The 19,002-nt window shown below is 41.8% G+C and overlaps 3 protein-coding genes across 3 annotated transcripts; 1 reads left to right on the forward strand and 2 right to left on the reverse strand.

Moving 5' to 3' along the window:
• Positions 1–1,298: 1,298 nt before the first annotated feature.
• Positions 1,299–7,272, reverse strand: LOC114788435 (GTPase IMAP family member 8-like). The gene is made up of 8 exons (XM_028977013.1): positions 7,193–7,272; positions 6,684–6,759; positions 5,620–6,309; positions 4,834–5,538; positions 3,852–4,550; positions 3,041–3,748; positions 2,125–2,823; positions 1,299–1,677 (listed from the first exon to the last, which is right to left on the reverse strand). The coding sequence occupies exons 2-8, from the start codon at positions 6,718–6,720 to the stop codon at positions 1,550–1,552; spliced, it is 3,666 nt and encodes a 1,221-aa protein (XP_028832846.1). The 5' UTR covers positions 6,721–6,759; positions 7,193–7,272; the 3' UTR covers positions 1,299–1,549.
• A 708-nt stretch (positions 7,273–7,980) lies between these two features.
• On the forward strand, positions 7,981–9,993 carry LOC114788443 (zinc finger protein with KRAB and SCAN domains 4). Its single transcript, XM_028977023.1, has 2 exons — positions 7,981–8,746; positions 8,880–9,993. Exons 1-2 carry the CDS (start codon positions 8,473–8,475, stop codon positions 9,833–9,835), a joined length of 1,230 nt encoding a protein of 409 aa, XP_028832856.1. The 5' UTR covers positions 7,981–8,472; the 3' UTR covers positions 9,836–9,993.
• Positions 9,994–10,100: 107 nt separating this feature from the next.
• On the reverse strand, positions 10,101–18,681 carry nectin4b (nectin cell adhesion molecule 4b). Its single transcript, XM_028977018.1, has 11 exons — positions 18,298–18,681; positions 17,088–17,270; positions 16,742–16,909; positions 16,194–16,472; positions 15,802–15,916; positions 14,005–14,156; positions 12,660–12,825; positions 12,492–12,567; positions 12,326–12,388; positions 11,354–11,506; positions 10,101–11,239 (listed from the first exon to the last, which is right to left on the reverse strand). Exons 1-11 carry the CDS (start codon positions 18,341–18,343, stop codon positions 10,907–10,909), a joined length of 1,734 nt encoding a protein of 577 aa, XP_028832851.1. The 5' UTR covers positions 18,344–18,681; the 3' UTR covers positions 10,101–10,906.
• Between the last annotated feature and the right edge of the window lie 321 nt (positions 18,682–19,002).

Raw genomic sequence — 19,002 nt, forward strand, 5'->3', positions numbered from 1 at the left:
TGAAGTGAGGAACGTAATGTCCCTGATGCTGGTGTTTACTCGTCATCCAGCTTGACAGGCATGACAAGTTAGCATTAGCGCGTTAATAACAGTAGTATAGCAGGGGTGCTATAATTTCTTTGCATTAAAAGACTAAAGACATGTTTTTATTCACTAGCCTTTTTTGGACCATTCATTTTTCTATCTGTTGTCATGTATAGCTACACTGCAAAAAAAGCTTTTCTTACCTAGTAATTTTGTCTCGTTTCCAGTCCAAATATCTAAAAAACAAGAAAAATGGCATGAGAAAATTAAGTGATGCTTAAAACTTCTGTTTGAGATTATATCTCATTAAAATTAGTTTTCTTACCCCATTGGCAGATAATTTTACTTGTTTTAAGCAAACAATCACTTAATTTTGAGGCGTTTTTTCAGAAAACAAGACATAATTTCTTATGCTATTTCATGTGTAGTAAATGTATCTTGATTTAAGATATGTTTAAATGTGGTGTATAAATGAACCTTGCACTTACTACATTGATGGTAATAATTTAATGAACAAGCTTCAAGTGAGCTTGAGAGAGAGAGAGAGTGTGTGTGTGTGTCTGTGTGTATGTGTGTCAGTGTGAGAGTTTGTGAGTGTGAGTGTGTGCGTCTGCGAGTGTGTGCAGTGTAGTGTAGAGAACAAGTTCTGACATTCAAACAAATCCTGTTAAATTTTCTGATTTGTATTGTTCTTTATTTTTTTATAAATTATTTATCGTTCTGGCAGCTCAGATGACACTTTATTTTTTAAAAAATGTCTATATATTTGGCAGATGTAAAGCATACATGTGTATTTTTGTGTTAGTCCATTTTTATTTTATTTTATTATTATAACAGCTCAAGGAGCAACATGTTTGTACACATTCTAAAGATTTTTGTTCTGTTTTTGAATAAAGGGTTGGAAATGAATGCTTTTCTTGTTTTTTTATCTGATTCTACGATTAATCAAAAAAATAATCAACAGATTAATTGGTTGTTAAAATAATCGTTAGTTGCAGCCCTAGTTATAACCCAGTTGTCCTCACCTCCCAGCTTGTTGTATCTGTGTGTCAAAATGCAGTCAGCCCTTGGCAACTTCTGGTGTGGTTTTTTGTTGTTGTTGTTTTTCATTAGAAAAACAGGTTGACAAAAACAATGTAGAATAATTGACAGTTATGCATTTTAAACGAGAAAAATATGGCAACTGGGTGAAATGAAAATGCAACTACACACACCATATACACACTGTGCTTCACACTTATTTACAGCAGAAATGGTTCTCGTTCAGTTTCTCCTTCACTTACACCAAAGTTTTTTATTTACTATTAAAGAATATAGAAAGCATAAAGTTTACACTGTTACTTTCTTAAATAGGTCCACTATACATCAAGAGTGAACAATGTATAAATAAGGTTATAATAATATCGTTAATTTCTACATGCAACTTTTGTACTGAAAAATAAAGTAATTGCATTATGAAACTACTGTGTTGTTATTTATTGCATTTAAACAGTGTGTAGCGATATGATGTCAACACACAAGACCTTTATAAACCTGAGTCAGCACTGTAAATACTTCTCCGTGGTGAAAATGAGGCTGAAGGAACAGACGCAAATTCTTTTGTTCTGTATCCTGAGGAGTCCTCTTGACCCACTGATCTGTCCTCTTTGCCCACTGAAAAAGAAACGGTTGTGAAATGCTGACATTTTGGACATTTCAATTACTATGGAAACCGCTTCTCTAAATTGTGAAACTGATAACTATTAAAATACATCTTTACTTTTATTTCTCTATTCCTATATTTATGTTATGATAATGAAACAGATGGCTGTATTCACAGAATGTTATTGACAGCCGATTCAGTCCACATGATGAGGGAATATTAAACCACAAGTGCTGAGCACATTCCTCAACAGCTAGTTTCTCTTTGTTTGAGCAGATGACACAAGGCAGCTCTAGGAACAGCAGGTTCATCTGCTGCATGGGATAATATTTGTATAGGACTGCTCATTATCCCACTATCTTTATGTGTATAAGCTGTTTAAATGTGGTTTCCACTGTACTTTAACTGTTCTTTACTTATCGATGGTATAAATAAGCTGCTTTTCACATTATACTCACTATTTGGAGGAGTTTGACAGCTCTTGGCATTTGCCTCACTTGTCCCTGTGCTTTTTTGGCTCCAATCAGGCATAAAATCAGGAATTGTTTGATTATCGTCTAGTTCACCGTAATAGCCACTGCCTCCAGCCACCATCACTTCAATCTTCTCCAGCAGCTCTTTGACCTGGGACCCATCCCCCCTGTTCTTAGTGTTGAAAACATGATAGCGGTTCCTACATTTCTCAATAAGCCACTGGAGGGACTTCCCTTCACTCTCAATGTGTTGCTCAATGGTTTTCTCTCCCAGCCAGTCACCATAGGTGAACAGAACGATGGTGTGGTTCCAGACTCTCACACCTAGACATTCCAGGTGTTCCTGGGCGGTGCTTCGTTTTTCTTCATTGACAGACTGGTCCACACGGATCACCAGTATGAAGGCATGAGGTCCTGGACGACACTGAGACACACTCTGCAAAATCTCATTTTTACTTCCAGCGGTTAGTTTAAGGTAGTCCTCCTGATGGATACTGGCAGACCAGCCTTCAGTGATGACAACAGTGACATCACATCCTGAAACTTGTCTTCTCTCACGCAAAGTGCCTCTCCCAACAGATTCAAACTCCTCTCTCCCCAGGATGGTGTTTCCAGCAGAACTCTTACCAGCTCCTTTTAACCCAAGAAGCACGATCCTTAGCTCTGGTAGGTGGAAAGATTTACCTGAAGTGAAAAAAGCACAGAGTCAATCCATAATAAAGGAGTATCTGCTGTGCAACAAGGATCTCATTACATTGCATCATTATGTAGACAGAAATGTGCTGATCAGTGAAAACACATATCCCTGCTTTCTCATCTCATTCACCATGGAAGCAATTCATCTGGATCTTGAAACAAGAGCAGTGGCTACAAATCTGACATTTTCAAAAGCTGAACTGACCTATGACGAATGTGAAAGTGGATTTCTGCTTGTAGACTCTCATCTGTCGTTCATCCACTTTCTCTTCCTCCGCTTTCATCTTTATTTCCATTTGTTGCATGACCTCGCTGTCTACCTCAAAGTGATGTCCACTGTTGTCTGCCACCATCTCATCTATCTTCTCCAGCAGCTCTGTGACTTGTGTCGCATCACCTCTGTTCTTATTGTTGAATACATGATACCTGTTACAACACTTGTCAATCAGCCCCCTGAGAGCCTCCCCTTCACTCTCTATGTACTGCTCAACTGTTGCTTTGCCCAGGCAGTCACCACTGGTGAACAGCACTATAATGTGTTTCCACACGTCTTCGCTGAGAAGCTGTAAGTGCTGCTCTGCTGCTCTTCTGTGATTCTCAGTGAAGGACTGGTCTACGTCTATGACCAGAATGAATGCATGAGGCCCTGGAGGACACATGGATGCACTCAGCACAACTTCCCTTTTAGTTAATGCAGGAGAACAGTCCAAAGTGTGACAAGGCAGCCAGCCTGTGGTATCAACCACAGTGACGTGCCTTCCTGCTACTTCTGCTTGTTTCATCTCACACTGAGCAGCTCTCTGTTCAGTGTCAAACTCTTCTCTGCCCAGGATGGTGTTTCCCGAGGAACTCTTCCCTGCTGGTCTATACCCCAACATAACCATCCTTAATGGTCTCGGATGATCAGATTTTCCTGTAGTTAATAAAATTAATACTGTTATTGACAGTATATATTTCTGTACATCCATGAAGAAACTGAGTAAAACTACAAAATGAATCAAAAGCAATGAACTCACCCATCAGCGATTTGCTGTTTTTTCTCTTGTTTTGCACACTCCTCATCCTCTCACATGCTTTTTTCCCCTCCTCCTCCCTCTTCTGGTTCATGACTTCTAACCTATCTTTGTCTGCTGTATAGACCCTGCCATTGTTTTTTGCCACCATGTCCTCTATCTTTTCCAGTAGTTCTGTGACATTTCGCCTGTTCTTGTGTTTGAAAACATGATACCTGTTCCCACATTTCTCAACAAGAGTCTGCAGAGGCTTTCCTTCACTCTCAATGAATTCCTCAATAGTTGTATCTCCTAGATACTCACCATAGGTGAACAGAACAATAGTATGGTCCCAGGCTCCTTCATTAAGTAGCTCTACATATTCTTCTATTGTTTTTTTGCGTTTTTCTGTGACAGAATTTTCCACACGTACAACCAAGAGCAGAGCATGAGGTCCTGGTGGACACAGAGACATGCCAAGCAAAATCTCTCTCTTCGTACGCTCAGGAGCGTTTTCTATGGTGACATCACATCCCCAGCCAGGAGTGTCGACCACAGTGACCTGCCTTCCTGATATTTCTTCTTCTCTTTTCTCACACTGAGCTGTTCTACCAACTGGATCAAACTGTTCTCTGCCAATAATGATATTTCCTGATGAGCTCTTTCCAGATCCTCTGTATCCCAGCAACACAATCCTCACCTGGGATAGATGAGGTGAATCTCCTGGAACATTTGAAGAATTTGTACAATTATTCCAATGATTCGTTTTCTTAAACCTTGCAAATACATTTCAATATATTGACGGATGTAGTGTGGTTTTACATATATATAGTATGCAGTTTGTTTTAGCATTTATTCTCTGTCCCTTGACTTTATATGTCTCTACTCTCTACAGAATTGCTTTATATAACTATTCTAAAACTATATGAAAGAACATGTTGCAGTGTATAAACGTTTACAACATGATGTATTGGTATTTATTAAAGACAAATAAGTTTTATCTTACTCCTGTTTGACATGAGGGTCTCATTTTCTCTCAGCACAATCTTCCTTCTCTTTGCTGCTCTTTCTTCCAGTTCTGTTTTTAGCTTTTCCATATCTGCTGCTCTTTTTTTGTCAATCTTATAATGACTGCTGCTGTTTCCTGACACCATCTTCTGTATCTTCTCCAGCAATTCTTTGACTTGAGTGCCATCACCCCAGTCTTTATTGTTGAGAGCATGATACCTGTTGCCACAATTCCCAACAATCCACCGGAGGGCCTTTCCTTCACTTTCAATGTGATGCTCAATAGTCGAGTCTCCCAGACTGAGGCTACAGGAGAACAACACAATAGTGTGATTCCAGACTTTCTCACTCAGAAGCTCCAAGTGTTCCTGGACCGCTCTCCTATGTCTCTCTTTAAAAGACTTGTCAACATCTATGACCAGAAGAATCACATGGGGTTCTGGAGCACAGAGAGTTATGCTGCGCTCAAGCTCTCTTTTAATCAGAAGTGGTGATCTTTCCAAGGCAATATTTGCTTTCCAACCTGGAGCTTCAACCAGGGTGACGTGGATTCCTGACGTTTTCCCTCTTCTTGTCACACATTTAATAGCTTGTTTAGAACCAAACTCAGCTCGGCCGAAGATTGTATTTCCAACTGAACTCTTTCCTGCATTTCTATAACCAACCAGTACAATCCTCAGCTCTGAAACATCCATTGGTGCTCCTGAAAAACAAAGCATTGCATTTTACTGACATAATCTGTGTACAAAAAACAAAGATTTCAAAAGCATAATCTGTATATTACCTGTGTTGGATTTCATCATCTCCATTGCTTTCTCCATCCTCTTTTTTGCCATTTCGTCTTCCACCCTTCTTTTTTCTTCCACCTCACATATTCTCTGTCTGTCTGTCTTATAATGGCAATCATTGCTTCCAGCCACCATCTTCTCTATCTTCTCTAAAAGTTTGTTAACCTGTGTACTGGTATCTCGGTTTCTGTTCTTGAAAACATGATACCGATGGCCACATTTCTCAACAAGCCACTCTAGGACCTTCCCTTCACTCTCAATGTGCTTCTCAATTGTTTTTCCTGCCAGTTTATCACCCTGAGTGAAAAGCACAAGAGTGTGATTCCAAATTCTCTCACCCAGAAGCATCAGGTGTTCCACAACACTTCTCTTGTGCCTATCTGTAAAAGACTTGTCTATAGGTAACACCACGATGAAAGCATGGGGTCCAGGAGAACAAGCTGAAACACTGGACACAATGGCTCTTTTGGTCATTTCAGGGGTGTCCTCAAGTCCCAGATGGGCCCACCAGCTTGGAGTGTCAACCACAGAGACCTTCCTCCCTGCTACCATTGCCTCGTCACACTGAACATGTCTATCAGCTTTAAATGCATTTTTGGCCAAAATGGTGTTTCCTGTTGAAGTCTTCCCTGCATGTCGGTACCCCAGCAGTACAATTCGCACATGCGAGAGTCTGTGAGATTGTCCTGTCAAATAAAAAACATGGTTACTGTTTAGTGATTTAATTAATTACTCTCAGTTAGGTTTTGGGTAACAAACATCGCTTATTATTACTTCATGTTCTAATAATATCAATGTCATAACCTCAACCTCCCAACCAGCAAAAATACAGAGCACCTAGCACCAAATAAAACTCAATTTCGTTCAGCTTCAGCACCAGCCTGACGATTAATTATAAAAATGTGGGAGTAACATATCTCGCATGACACAACAATGCTTGTTTTACTCATCTTTTTTAATCTTAGCATATATGACTATTCAGTTGATAACAACATTATTTCTGTACAACGTGTTTAAAACAAACAATGCAGTGTCCCTGAGGGGTAAATAAGCAACCTACCGGATTTGGGAGTGTCTTTGTCTTCTCCAGTGTCCATGTTTTCTTACTCTGTTTTATCATACAATTGAAGATTTACCTAACAATAAAATACTCAGATTAATATATTAATACCTGATATAAACATATACACAGCTGTGTTTTTTCTACTTTTATTTAATTCCTGCTCAGCATTTCATCCCTGTTTCAAGTTCGTAACCCATTATGGTCTTAAAGTGTTAAGACTATGACCTCTCTATTCTCTGTCCCTTGTTCTTCATGAAATAATATTTTTTGAACGCATTATGTCCAGATCATCACCACATCCTTTTTTACTGCATAAATACAGGAACAATGCACTGTATAATTTAAGTTGCTTTCGGTTTCACTTTTTCTGCGTCATCTTGAATTCCGAAGAAAGGCGGCCGAGTTTTCATTCGTTTTTTTGCTTAAAGTGACGCCTTCTGACGCTTCTGAGAAATCCTACGACGGAAACATTTATTTTGACCTGCAAGTCCGATTTCTCGACTCACCGCGCAGGAACGCTGGAGCCAACGCGCAGCGCCAGACCAGCCGGGCGTCGGTGGGCGTGTCCTATTTCGTGACGTGGCGCTAGGTGGCGCCGGAGCTCCCGAGGAGCCATTTCACACAAAGTACATCAATGCGCTTTGACACCCATATTCGTGCTAGCAAAAACGTGCAATCTTCACGGCCCACAAGTATTTTCTTTGCATAAATGACATTTATCAAGCAACTCAGTGGTCTAGTGTGTTGTAGTGTGATAATCGTGGAGTAAGTGGGGTCTGAGCGTGGTGTTACCCACTAGGCCACTACCACGTCTACAGCAAGTCATTTGAAACACGGTGACTAGTAATATTGTCACTTACACGGCATATTCCTGGGGTCATCGTTTTTATAATCAAAAATAAATCGGTATTCTGGTACAGTACTGGGGCAAAGGTTGGCCTATCGGGTAAGGAAACAGACAAGTAATCAGAAGGTTGCCCACTGCTCACCAAGGGTGATGGGTTAAAAGCAGAGGACACATTTCGTTGTGTCACAGTGTGCTGTGCTGCAGTGTTTCAAAATGACAATCACTTTCAAAAGTATTAAAAAGTATTCAGAATCTATTGCTGCTTTCGGATTCTGAAATAAACAATGTGGGACCTATGGAGATATGCAGGAAACTCATTGGAAATTCATTGTCAGGGAATTGTCAATAATCAGTAAGCAGCGAGCTACTAAATACTTCAAATAATTGTTAGTGGTCACGATGTATGAGATTCAATTATTAAAGACTAAAGTATGTCACGTGGCCCGCAGCCTGTACTGGCAGCTTGGCCTGTTAATCGGTGGGCCAGAAAATGCGAATAAGAAGCCAACTTGGGTCTCGGACCACAGCCCGGGAGCTTTCTTCACGTCAACACAGAAGCTGGGCGCGTTGTTGTTGTTTTACTGGTTGCGCAGCACAGGCGGGGTGGGCACGTTCGCGTTGTGCGTCGCGCATCTTTTCACATGCGAAGTGACGCCGAGCGACGCGGTTCTCGATCCCAGTGAAAACGCGCTTTTGCAGGAACCGGGGGAACCTTCTGCACAAGCGCCGCCGTTTTGCCCGACTTATCCGACGCCGGCGGCTGCGGAGCGTGGCGCGTCGCCGGTCAGCGTGAACATGCCCCCGTCCACCCGGAAACGGCTCGCATGGTAATAATCCTCCGCCGGGCTGCGGGCGGTTCTGCTACAAGCCGACACAGCGGCGTTTAGCGGCGCATTCGAGGGACGTGGACTCGGTTCAGACCGCGCCGACGGAGTTACGATGTTATCCGAGGACAACGCGCCCGACTCCGTTTCGGTCGGGTCCAAACTGGCGACAATCATGGACGTGCTGTCCAAAACAGCGGTTGCGGAGATGAGCAAGGTGTTCGACGACGGACTTGTCGTCTTGCGCCTGGAGGTGTGTCGGAAGGAGGGCGAAATAGAGGCGCTGAAAAAGAAGTTGGCTTCGGTGGAAAGCGAGCTGCGGTCGGCACGGAGCCTCCGACCTCTCTGCTCCGACGACGCTGGAGGCTGTGAGCGGAAAGTCGAGGAAGGTGAACGAATGTCCACACAGCATTCAATCAAAAGCACTTCATTTCTGAACGTGGTTTTACTCTCTTTTGCCTAAGTTCGTAGAGGAGGTCGTGGGTGGGAGATTTTAGGTCTTAAATCGATTAACTTTTTCAGGAGTGCCAGAGTGCAATGGAGGAGCGAGCCGGGAATCCTCACCAGACACCGGTGAAGGCTTCTGTGCCTCGCCAGCGGTGGAGCAGGAGTGCCTGGACACCCCTGCGCTGCAGCCGGCGGAATGCCAGGCTCAGGACCACAACATGGCTGCGCCGTGTGACACGCGCCCAACACACGACGTCGGGGTTCAGCCTGGCTGCAGTACGGAGGAGGTGGCCAGCCTGAAGTTGGAGCTGAAGGCGGATGACGTGGAAGGCTGCCGGTCTCGGAAGGCAAGTCGGCAGAAGCGAGGGGGCGCGGGGCGTCGGATGGACCAGGGAGACGTCTTGACGTGGGACCCGGAAACCTTAGATTACGACTCTTACTGTGCACCCGAGCGAGGGTCTGGCTCCGACACCCAGCGCTTCCCCACTTCCGTTCAGTGCTTTGGCGGGGGAGCGGCTCCAGCCATGATGGCCAGCAGGGTTCAGGCAGTGGCCAGTGACTCAATTAGAGTGACCGGCTGGACTAATGCTGGCACAGGGGATGTCACACCGACACACCAAGAGCCACCAGCTGTCCTTCCGCATGCGGAGGAAGAAGTGGAATCGCAGGCCACCCTCAGAACCCGCGAGACACCAGTTTACACATCACGCCAGTTAAACAGCAACGTTAGAAACAACAGTTTACTACACAGGGGCGGCTATGGATTCAGTGGTTCCAGCTGGACCCACAGGAGCGCCACCGTGAGGGAGAAGTGGTTCATCTGTTCGTTCTGTGGCAAAAGCTTTGACCGTTTCAGCCACCTGCAGATGCACCAGCGCATTCACACGGGCGAGAAGCCCTACAGCTGCTCCATCTGCGGAAAGAGCTTCACACAGCAGAGCAACCTGCGGACACACCAAAGAGTCCACAGGAACGCCGGGGTGCCGATGATGCACAGGCCACACACACACACTCCCAAAAATGCATACTGACTGGCGGACATTCTCTTCCCTCAATCACCAGGACTACAGAACCGGAAAGCAGTTCCATGATCCTCTCCCAGGAGCGTATCGTCTTCGCTTGCGAAGCCGTTTGGACATTGGAGTATAATTTCCAATATAATAAAGTTGATTAATGGAATAACTACGTACGCACTGGGTTATCTGAGTGGTGTGTTGACTAGACATTTCAGCCTTCATAGTGGTTGTGGGAATGTTACACTTCATTGGATAATGTGATTGTTTTAGACCAGTCCCATTTGGAAAAGAATACTTTATTTGATTAGGATTAAACCAATTCAATTAAAACAGCTAACTAATCAGTAACAAAAGAATCTATTACAAATGCTTTATGCACAAAAATAAAAGTCTTTCTTATAGAGGGAAATCAATGCATAATTCAGGTAACTGAGCAGGTAACAATTCATTATAATTAGGCCAGCTTCATGGTTTAACAACAGTACTAGACTGACCTAGAGTTTAGTTTTTACATAATTTTATGTTTTTGGAAATAGCCCAAAAAATTCCATAGGTGCAATTAACAAAAAAGATTTCCAGCCAATTTGCTGGGGCAACATAAGAAAATACAGTTTACTTCACAGCTATGGGTGGTCGTTGCCTATTGTGTAAGAAAATCGCCTACGATCATAAAGACCACAAAGTCACAGGTTCAAACCCCCACTTACCACTTGTGTCCCTGAGCAAGACCGTTAACCCTGAGTGTCTCCAGGGGGGACTGTCCCTGTAACTACTGATTGTCGGTCGCTATGGATAAGGGTATCTGGAAGATGCCGTAAATGTTAATGAGCTATAGGTTAAGATGCTGTCAAACGTGGCCCATTCAGGGTTAAAATACAACATTAAGATGAAACGAGCTGTGATTTAAAAATAGAATCATAAAACACAATACTGGATTATAAAAAAACAAAAAAAAAAAACAGTAAAAGTATGTAAAATATACAGTGCTGCAGAGTTGGGAGTTGGTCACCCTTGACTGGGGTTATTGCTGAGATGTTGAGTGATGCACTCAAATCCTCACAGCAGTGATCCTCCTGGGGGGTAGAGTTACGTCACGGGGTTCAGCAGCATGGCGTTTGAGTGCGACTTGGGTCTCAGACAGCCGTTGCTGTAGTAAAAGTGATTAGCCATGGCCTCTGAGATCTGGCAAGTGTCTGAGACACGGTCAACGTCCTTTCCTTCAGCTGGTTCAGTTAGTGACCATCCGTCTGCTTCTTCTTCTTCTTCTTCTCCTGTTTCTTCTCTTGTCCTCCATGGCTCCAGCTCTCCCTCTGTCACCCCTTGTAGCTCTCGGCTCTGTCTTGCGCGCTGGTCTTTTAAACCCAGAACAGCAGTGTCCGAGCCAGCATTGGGCACCAGTGAGGAGTGCAGACCAGAATCCTGGGGAATGAGATGAAGGATGTTACTAGAAAATTCTGTAATGAGGGTGGGAATATGTTAAATGTTATAAGAGGTCAGCATGAATGCAAAAAACTTTAGTTAAAATATGTATACCAGAGACATGTTGCTGCTCTTCAAGTATGCTTCCACCTTCTGCCTAGGCTCTACACAGTCTCTTTCCAGCTCTCTCCGCTTGCTGCTCCCTCGTTCTGAGCGGCTGAGCTTGTAAATGGCAGGTCGGCCCAGGCTGTCCATCTCCACACACTCCTGAATTCAATTTTTAAAAACAGCAATATAAAGTCTATTTTCAATGTGTTAAAACATAGATGATGACATTTTAGTCATTAAAAGAGTGTGAAGAAAGCTCCACTGCTACAAAATTAACAGTGGATTAAAAAACTTTGAACTGGTTTTGGAGTATTGTTCCACCCCTGGTGAAAAAGGTAGGTGTAATGCTTTGAAGTAACAAAAATTATTATATTCATAATTATTATATCATTATATTAATAATAATAATGTATTATATTAATATTGCCCAGCAACCTAAGGGCCCATGCAAGTCACTAGTCATTCCCAGGGTGACCTCTGCTTTGTTCATGTTGTTTAATGGAAACGTGATTATCATTGTGAAGCAAAGCACACACAACAAAATTTGTCCTCTGCATTTAACCCATCACCCTTAGTGAGCAGTGGACGGTGCTTTGCTCAGTGGCACCTTGGCAGTTCAGGATTCGAACTGGAAATCTTCCGATTATGGGTCTGTTTCCTTACCCGCTAGACCAGTTTAGTCGGGCTCGGTCAGCAAACAAAAATGATCAGCAAACAATACATATCCTTTCCATATGATTCACTGCTAGTAAGTTTGTTTTGGTGATTGGTAAAAATGTTTCTTATATTATAAATTTGATTTATTATTTTTTATTAATTGTTCATTTGATTTGCAATTCTGTGTGTGGAAAGGAATTAGGGGGGGTGAACACAGCCAGGGGAGTTTCAGGGAAAAAAGGTTAGGAACCACTGTTTATAATATTATGTATTATATTATTTAATTTTTGTATTAAATACTACTTTAATAAACGAACTCACCCCCAATGACAAATAGCTGTTTTTCATCACACTGTCAGCCCGTGAAAGCATCCTCTCTTCACTCTGAGATGTAGAAAAGAAACCAAAAGGACAATTGATATAAGAAAATAACTTTGGTTCTGATGTGGCCTTATAACGGAATACATTCAAGACAAGGTGTTTGTACCTGAGCTCTTAGGTCTGTGCTGAAAGAATTTAGTCTTCTCATTGATGTCTGCCTGGATATATTGTTAATCTGTTCCCTTTTAAGACAAAACCAAGCACCAAGATCACATTATAAAATAACATTTTATACAATACAGTTTTGTATTGAGGTCAACAGTCACACACTCACATGGTTTCACTAAGAACTTTCTTCAACTTTCTGTTTTTGCGTCTATGGTGATGGGTTACAACAACTATGACAACCACCATGATGATAATTATGGCCATTGCAACAGCACCTATTACTATGATCATATGGAAGCTGTCGATGTTGTCTCTTTTGGACTTCTGTTTCTCTGAAAGAGACAAGACTTATGGTTCACAGAAACACAAATGCATATACATTCCAAATCCATCTAGACCAAGGTATAAACAAGAAAAAATTGCTTGGTAGTTATCTGTAAAGCTTACTACTATTTTGTTGAAGTGTAATTTTTCTGTAACCCAGAACACAATCTTTTATTATGTGTATAACCAGATTTTAAAAGGAGCCTAATAATTGACAGTGCTCACACATGCTACTTCCTCATTATAGATTATTTAAACTAATGTTAATTTCAATTTAAACTAAAAATCGATTCTCGGATTCTCAATTAGCACTGGTATTGATACTTAGATTTCATGGAAATTTGTGGCAGACTAGACCAATCCTCTCCATGGGCTACCTGGAGGATGGTAGAGGCAGCCAGCAAAAGCAGCTCCAGTGGTATTTCTACAGCACCAAGCTTGCTAGAAAATGTCAAATGCAAGAGCACTGTCTGGAAGTATTTTGGATATCAGCAAGAAGAACGGGGAAAACTAAAAAATTTGTGGACAAGCCGTCTCTATCAAATCAAGCAGCAGATCAAATTTAGCAAAGCATTTGAAACAACATCACTCCAAGATTATACACAGAGCTTCGAGAGGGGAGTAAAGTTGATCAAACGTAATGTGAATAATTTAATTGCCACTGTCAAGTAATACTGTTGAAGAAAGTTAACTATAAGAATAGCTGTGTCTTCGCTCTCTCCACATTTTATAATTATGTAATTGCACAACGTGCCTATTTTTCACTTATGTGGCATGAGAAGCAAGGAGTGCTTTTTTAAGTTTGGTTCAAAAATGTTAAAATACATTTAATTCATTTATTTTTGCATTTTTAAAAATATATTTATCTTCTTTATTTATAATATCAAATTAGAAATTATTACGACAAGCCTCATTTAAACTCGCGCCTGTCAATACATCATGTGCACAAAAATCATTAAAGACTGTGTTTCTTTCTTGTTTTATCTGTTTATGTAAATCCTCTAACCTGAACCCTGACGATTAATGCATGGTGCCAAACACTGAATCAAAAATAAAATGATCAACCAGAAATTCTTCAGAGGGCTTTGCAAAACACTGTTGAGCAATGATTTCCTGAGTAGGAAACCCTTAACTCAATATAAAGAAACTGTTGAGGCATATTTTGTAGACAGAGACAACATCCATACCTGCCACTTGCGCATCAACTTTTGCTTTCTCTGCCCCCACATAGTTCCTTGCCTCACACTGATATACTCCTGCATCAGTTAAGAGCAAGGGACGACCAAATATCAGCTTCTCTCCTCTGACAGTCACATTCTGAGGTAAACTGCCACTCTCCCTACAAAAAAGGAACAGAAGATACTAAAGCAAACCATGAAGACAATCTCAAATATAACGCAAAATAATAAAATACAAGATATACGTTTTTCCTGGTGTAAGCAACACAAATGACCAAGAACACTGGGTTTCTGTGGCAACACTATGCAGTCAATCAAATGGTTAATAATTTCACCACCTCTCATTGGTAGCGGTAGTAGCCTAGTAGGTAACACACTCACGTACGAACCAGAAGACCACAAAGTTCAATCACCTCTTACTTCCATTGTGTCCCTGACCAAGACATTTATCCCTGAGTTGCTCCAGAGGGACTGTCCCTGAAACTATTGATTGTACGTCGCTCTAGATAAGGTCATCTGGCATAAAAGTAAATGTAGTCCATAAGGCCTCAATTATAGTCAATAAACAACACTATACTTTTAAGGTCACACTAGCAACATCAGTTCCAATTTCTTCAACATATTAACAAATCCACAGGCCTGTCTTCACAACAGTAAATGGACAGACAGCTGTTTACTATTGAATCCATGCTCCAAATAGTGCAGGTAGCGATAGTACAATAGTACAGGTAGGCCAAAATGAAGAATAATCATGCTCTTGTTGGCTTGGAGGAACCATACTGCATAATTAAACCTCAAACCTGGTATTTCTTGCTTGGATAAATTGTTACTTTAAAGTCAGGAATAGTAATTAGAGGCTTAACATGTGTCTCGCTTTCTTCCTCATCTCTTCTCTTTGTTCTTCTGCCTTCCATTGTCTCCCCATCTCTCTACATTGGGTCTTTGTCTTTATTTCTCTCTCGCGCGATTTCCCCTCTCTGTCCCCTTTTCTCTGTCATGTGAACGTTTCAGCTCTCTTTTGGTGGCGGGTAACCGGCCGCAATGTGACACTACAGCCTTTATTTGACCCACAAAAGAGCTTGGGGAATAAGAGCCCCCCCAAACTCACCCTCTCTTTAACCAAGCAAGAGAGTGTGAAGGCGTGCATGCATGTGTGTGTGGGTGTACCTGTCTAACAGTCTGTGTAGTCCTGTTTAATCCTTTCACGAACATGCCCCACTATAAAACTATACAGTTATCCATTAGCAATTGCTAATGGATAAAAGCTGAAGAAAAGCTAACATGAATCAAAATGTAGAACAATTGCTACATATATCAGATGACCCTACATGTTACTTCTGAAACTTTAAATATTAAATGGAATATTATGGGAAGAAGCTATGTTAGCAACAGTGGGATACATTAAATCCATTAAAATCATCAACATGGCAGCCTCCACTGTCTCAAACATTTGATGAAATAATAAATATCTAAACATATCGAAACTACAGACAAAAAAAGTTTCAGTAAGAATTTGGACACTAATGCTTTAAAACATCAGATACACATGATGAAATGTATTTACTGAATAATACCTAAATGGTGTTATTAATCTGTGGTTTATATGTTAAAAGACGCAGTGGAAATGTCTTTCCAAAAAATTGTATATCTCCTTTTTTTGCCATGCACCTTTGTAATTGAATAAAAAGCATTTCAAAATAAATGCGCCACATTGCAAACAAATAGGGCCCATTGTCTCAATGCTGTAAATGTTAAATGAGACAGACCAAGGCAAAGGCAGAGTGATTTGCTACAAAAAGGCATTACCTGGTCCAGGTGATGTCTGCTTTGGGGTTTCCTCCCACATCACATCTCAGCTCTGCTCCTTCCAAGCCAATGAACCAGTTACTGTCATAACCCTTAATTTCTGCACTTGGCGGAACTGTTATATGCAGAAACATACACAAAGTCAACAAAAACAGGAAGCTTCTTAAGCAGTCATTCTGTACTGTTTTTACTGCTGTAAAGGAGTTGAACTCAACTGACCCTCACACTCCACAGCATTGCAAAGAAATAGACCTATGTGACATTTTGTAAATAGTTTAGGTCATTGAGGTTCAGCTCAACAAATGCACCATGCTCAATCATCATAGCTTTAAACCATTTTCTGGAATTTTGTTTCTCCCTGGGACAATTACACATGAATGTGGTATACTTACAGTGCACCACCAGTGTGTTGCTTATCCTTTGAGGAGTCTCCAGAACTGGATGGCTGACCAGGCAGTCGAGGCGGCGGCCATTCATGCTTCGAAAAGGATGCAGGAAGAACTGGGTAGAAACAGTCCTGCTATCTAATGTTCTGTTCTGTGATTGGCCTGGTAGGTCTGTATCCCAGGAGAGAGTGGGAGGAGGGTGACCGACAGAGCGACAGTGGGCAGCGACCCCATAAGTCTGACCCTCCATCATAATCACAGGTTCCACCGAAGATATCGGCTTTGCTGAGGGGATGGTAAAAAGATGTGATCACACATGCAAGAACCATATCTGTGTGTAGTCTGAGTGTTGGTAAATTTCACATCAATTTCTTCCATCTAAGAAAATATGAATATGAAATATACAAATGAAAAGTGCTTTTCCATTGAACATTAAACTAGAGGAATACTCCAGGTCTAGTGGTAGATCTTAATAGGCACAACATTAAAACAATATTGTATAGGTGACACCTACGCAGACTTATTGAGGATACTGTACACAAACATGGTCTTACTCAGGACAATGAGTTTGATCTGTCTCTTGAAGACACCAGCAGGGAAGGTGGTGAGGTGGCAAATGTAATTCCCTTCATCTGATTGTTCAGTGTTGGAAATGAGAAGAGATGAATCCTGTAGGGGACTTTCACTCACAAAGCGCATGCGCGTTGCCAGATGTCCCATCACTAAAACACACGTAAAAACACACATTTGTACTTACAATCTAATTAGCACCTTCATGCAATTGAATACATCAACCACTAAACCATTAAAAATACAAATGTTTTAGCTAATATTTACATTTATAAAAAAACAGATGTAATATGTGTGTCTTAAGCATTTTATATTTGTATGCTTGTGTACCTGTGCCTTCAGTGTAGTGTGCGGTTATGATCAGCTCTTGAGTTCCCTTTGCATTCTCTTTGAACCAGTCCACCTGCACAACCTGGGTCCCAGGATCAGTGAGACGACACGTCAACCTCGTCTCCGACTCGGCAACAGCGCGCAGAGTGGAGGAGAATGGGGCCAAATTCCCATAAACACACGCTGTAAGAGCCAAGTTCACATATGACTGGACATGTTTCTGCTTAAAACATAAAAATAGATATAATATCTGTCACAATACAACCATAGAAGAACCATGCGTGTTTATTTTTATATTTATATCCCTGTGAGGACCAAATGTTCAAAGCCACGACAACATGACATTTTGTAAAAGTGGGACTCTGATTGTATTATATGCTACATATTTATTACTCTTTGTCCTCTCGAGCATGAAACACACTGTCAAAAATATATCAGAATGCTGGAATTGTAAAGTGCAATTACTTTTGTTGTTATTGATTTCCTTTATAGTCTGAGAGAGATAAACTGGCGGAGGATATCAGTGAAGGAATCGTGGGAACAAAATTAGGTGATTGAACAAAATCATTAATGATTAGCCCTTCAGGCCTGAAGGCATGTGAAATCTCTGCGGACACAAGGACACAGACAAACAAGTGCACACAAGGGACACCTGAAACGCCATTCTGTGGCAACATGCACCCAACGCAAAACAATGGCCTGTTCGCCCACGTTTGAGAATGATGGGTGGGGGACAGTAAAGGGAGACTCGGCCAGTTTCTCTCTTACAGACCCACTCAATATCATCCACACCCATAAAAAAAACGTGGATTTAAAAAAAAAACATGGCATTTACGAATGTTTTATGATTACAGAAAAGCTCTCCCACCCCACCAAACATTGAAAAGCCACTTTTTTTTTTGTTGTAACCTGAGAGGCGTTGAGCACACATTGAGGGGTTTTAGGGAAGCATTCACTGGGTGCTTTAGTCACACACTCTTACAAACACAAAACGGGTTAAGTCCCAAGAAAGAATGTGGCTCTTCTGCATAACTGCAACCCTGCGTGATAAAAGGATAAAGCACCACTCCCCTACTTAACACGAACACACGTTCTACATAAATACATTTCTGTTTTTTTTTTTTTTTTAATACATTTTTAATCACATTTTCATTCACAAATGAAGCTTAAATATGTAAAAACCTCGGATGGAGTTTAATATAAATCTTACCTAGTGCTTTCATTAGCAGAAAAAGCCCTACAGTGTAGTACGGCATTCTCACAGTCACACCAACGCTTCAGCTTCAGACTTTTTATAAAGTCTAATTAGTTCAGAAGAGTCGGTGTCGGTGCGTCCGCGTCTCCTGTGCACAACACAGTCCGGTATGAGGACTGGAGGACACGGATTGTCCACGCGTCCTTCCCGCTGCTGCGGCTCCGCTCCTCGTCCCCCACGCTGGAGCGTCAGGTGCAGACTGGCAGTCGGTCAGAAGACCCTCTCCAGTACCAAACAGTTCTTCACAGCCCGCATGGCAAATGCATGCGGACAGGCGGGACGAGGTCGACGTGTCGCATGAGAATCACAGGGTGACGAGCGGCATCAACACGCTGAACGGTCACGGTCCGACTGGGACGGTTCTCGCAGACAAGGTGCGCGCCAAGGGGCTGTGTTGCCAGATCATCAGAAACGCCCCACTCGCGTTAACATGGCATTAACAAGGAACATTTTATTATATGTAGGCAATTAAATACAAATACAGCAAACATAACCGATTTGTGTTGAGTGAAGACCAAAAAAAAAAGAGTGTCACTGAAGACAAGAAGAATAAACCCGCCTATAATACGCGGACATGGCAACACGGGACTATTTGTCTTCGCGCGCTTGAATGCGCCTTTCTGGCGCTGAACGTTGAAGGCCGGCGTGCGCTGTGCAGAC

The sequence above is a fragment of the Denticeps clupeoides genome, chromosome 4, assembly GCF_900700375.1.
Source record: "Denticeps clupeoides chromosome 4, fDenClu1.1, whole genome shotgun sequence".
Classification (NCBI taxonomy): domain Eukaryota; kingdom Metazoa; phylum Chordata; class Actinopteri; order Clupeiformes; family Denticipitidae; genus Denticeps; species Denticeps clupeoides.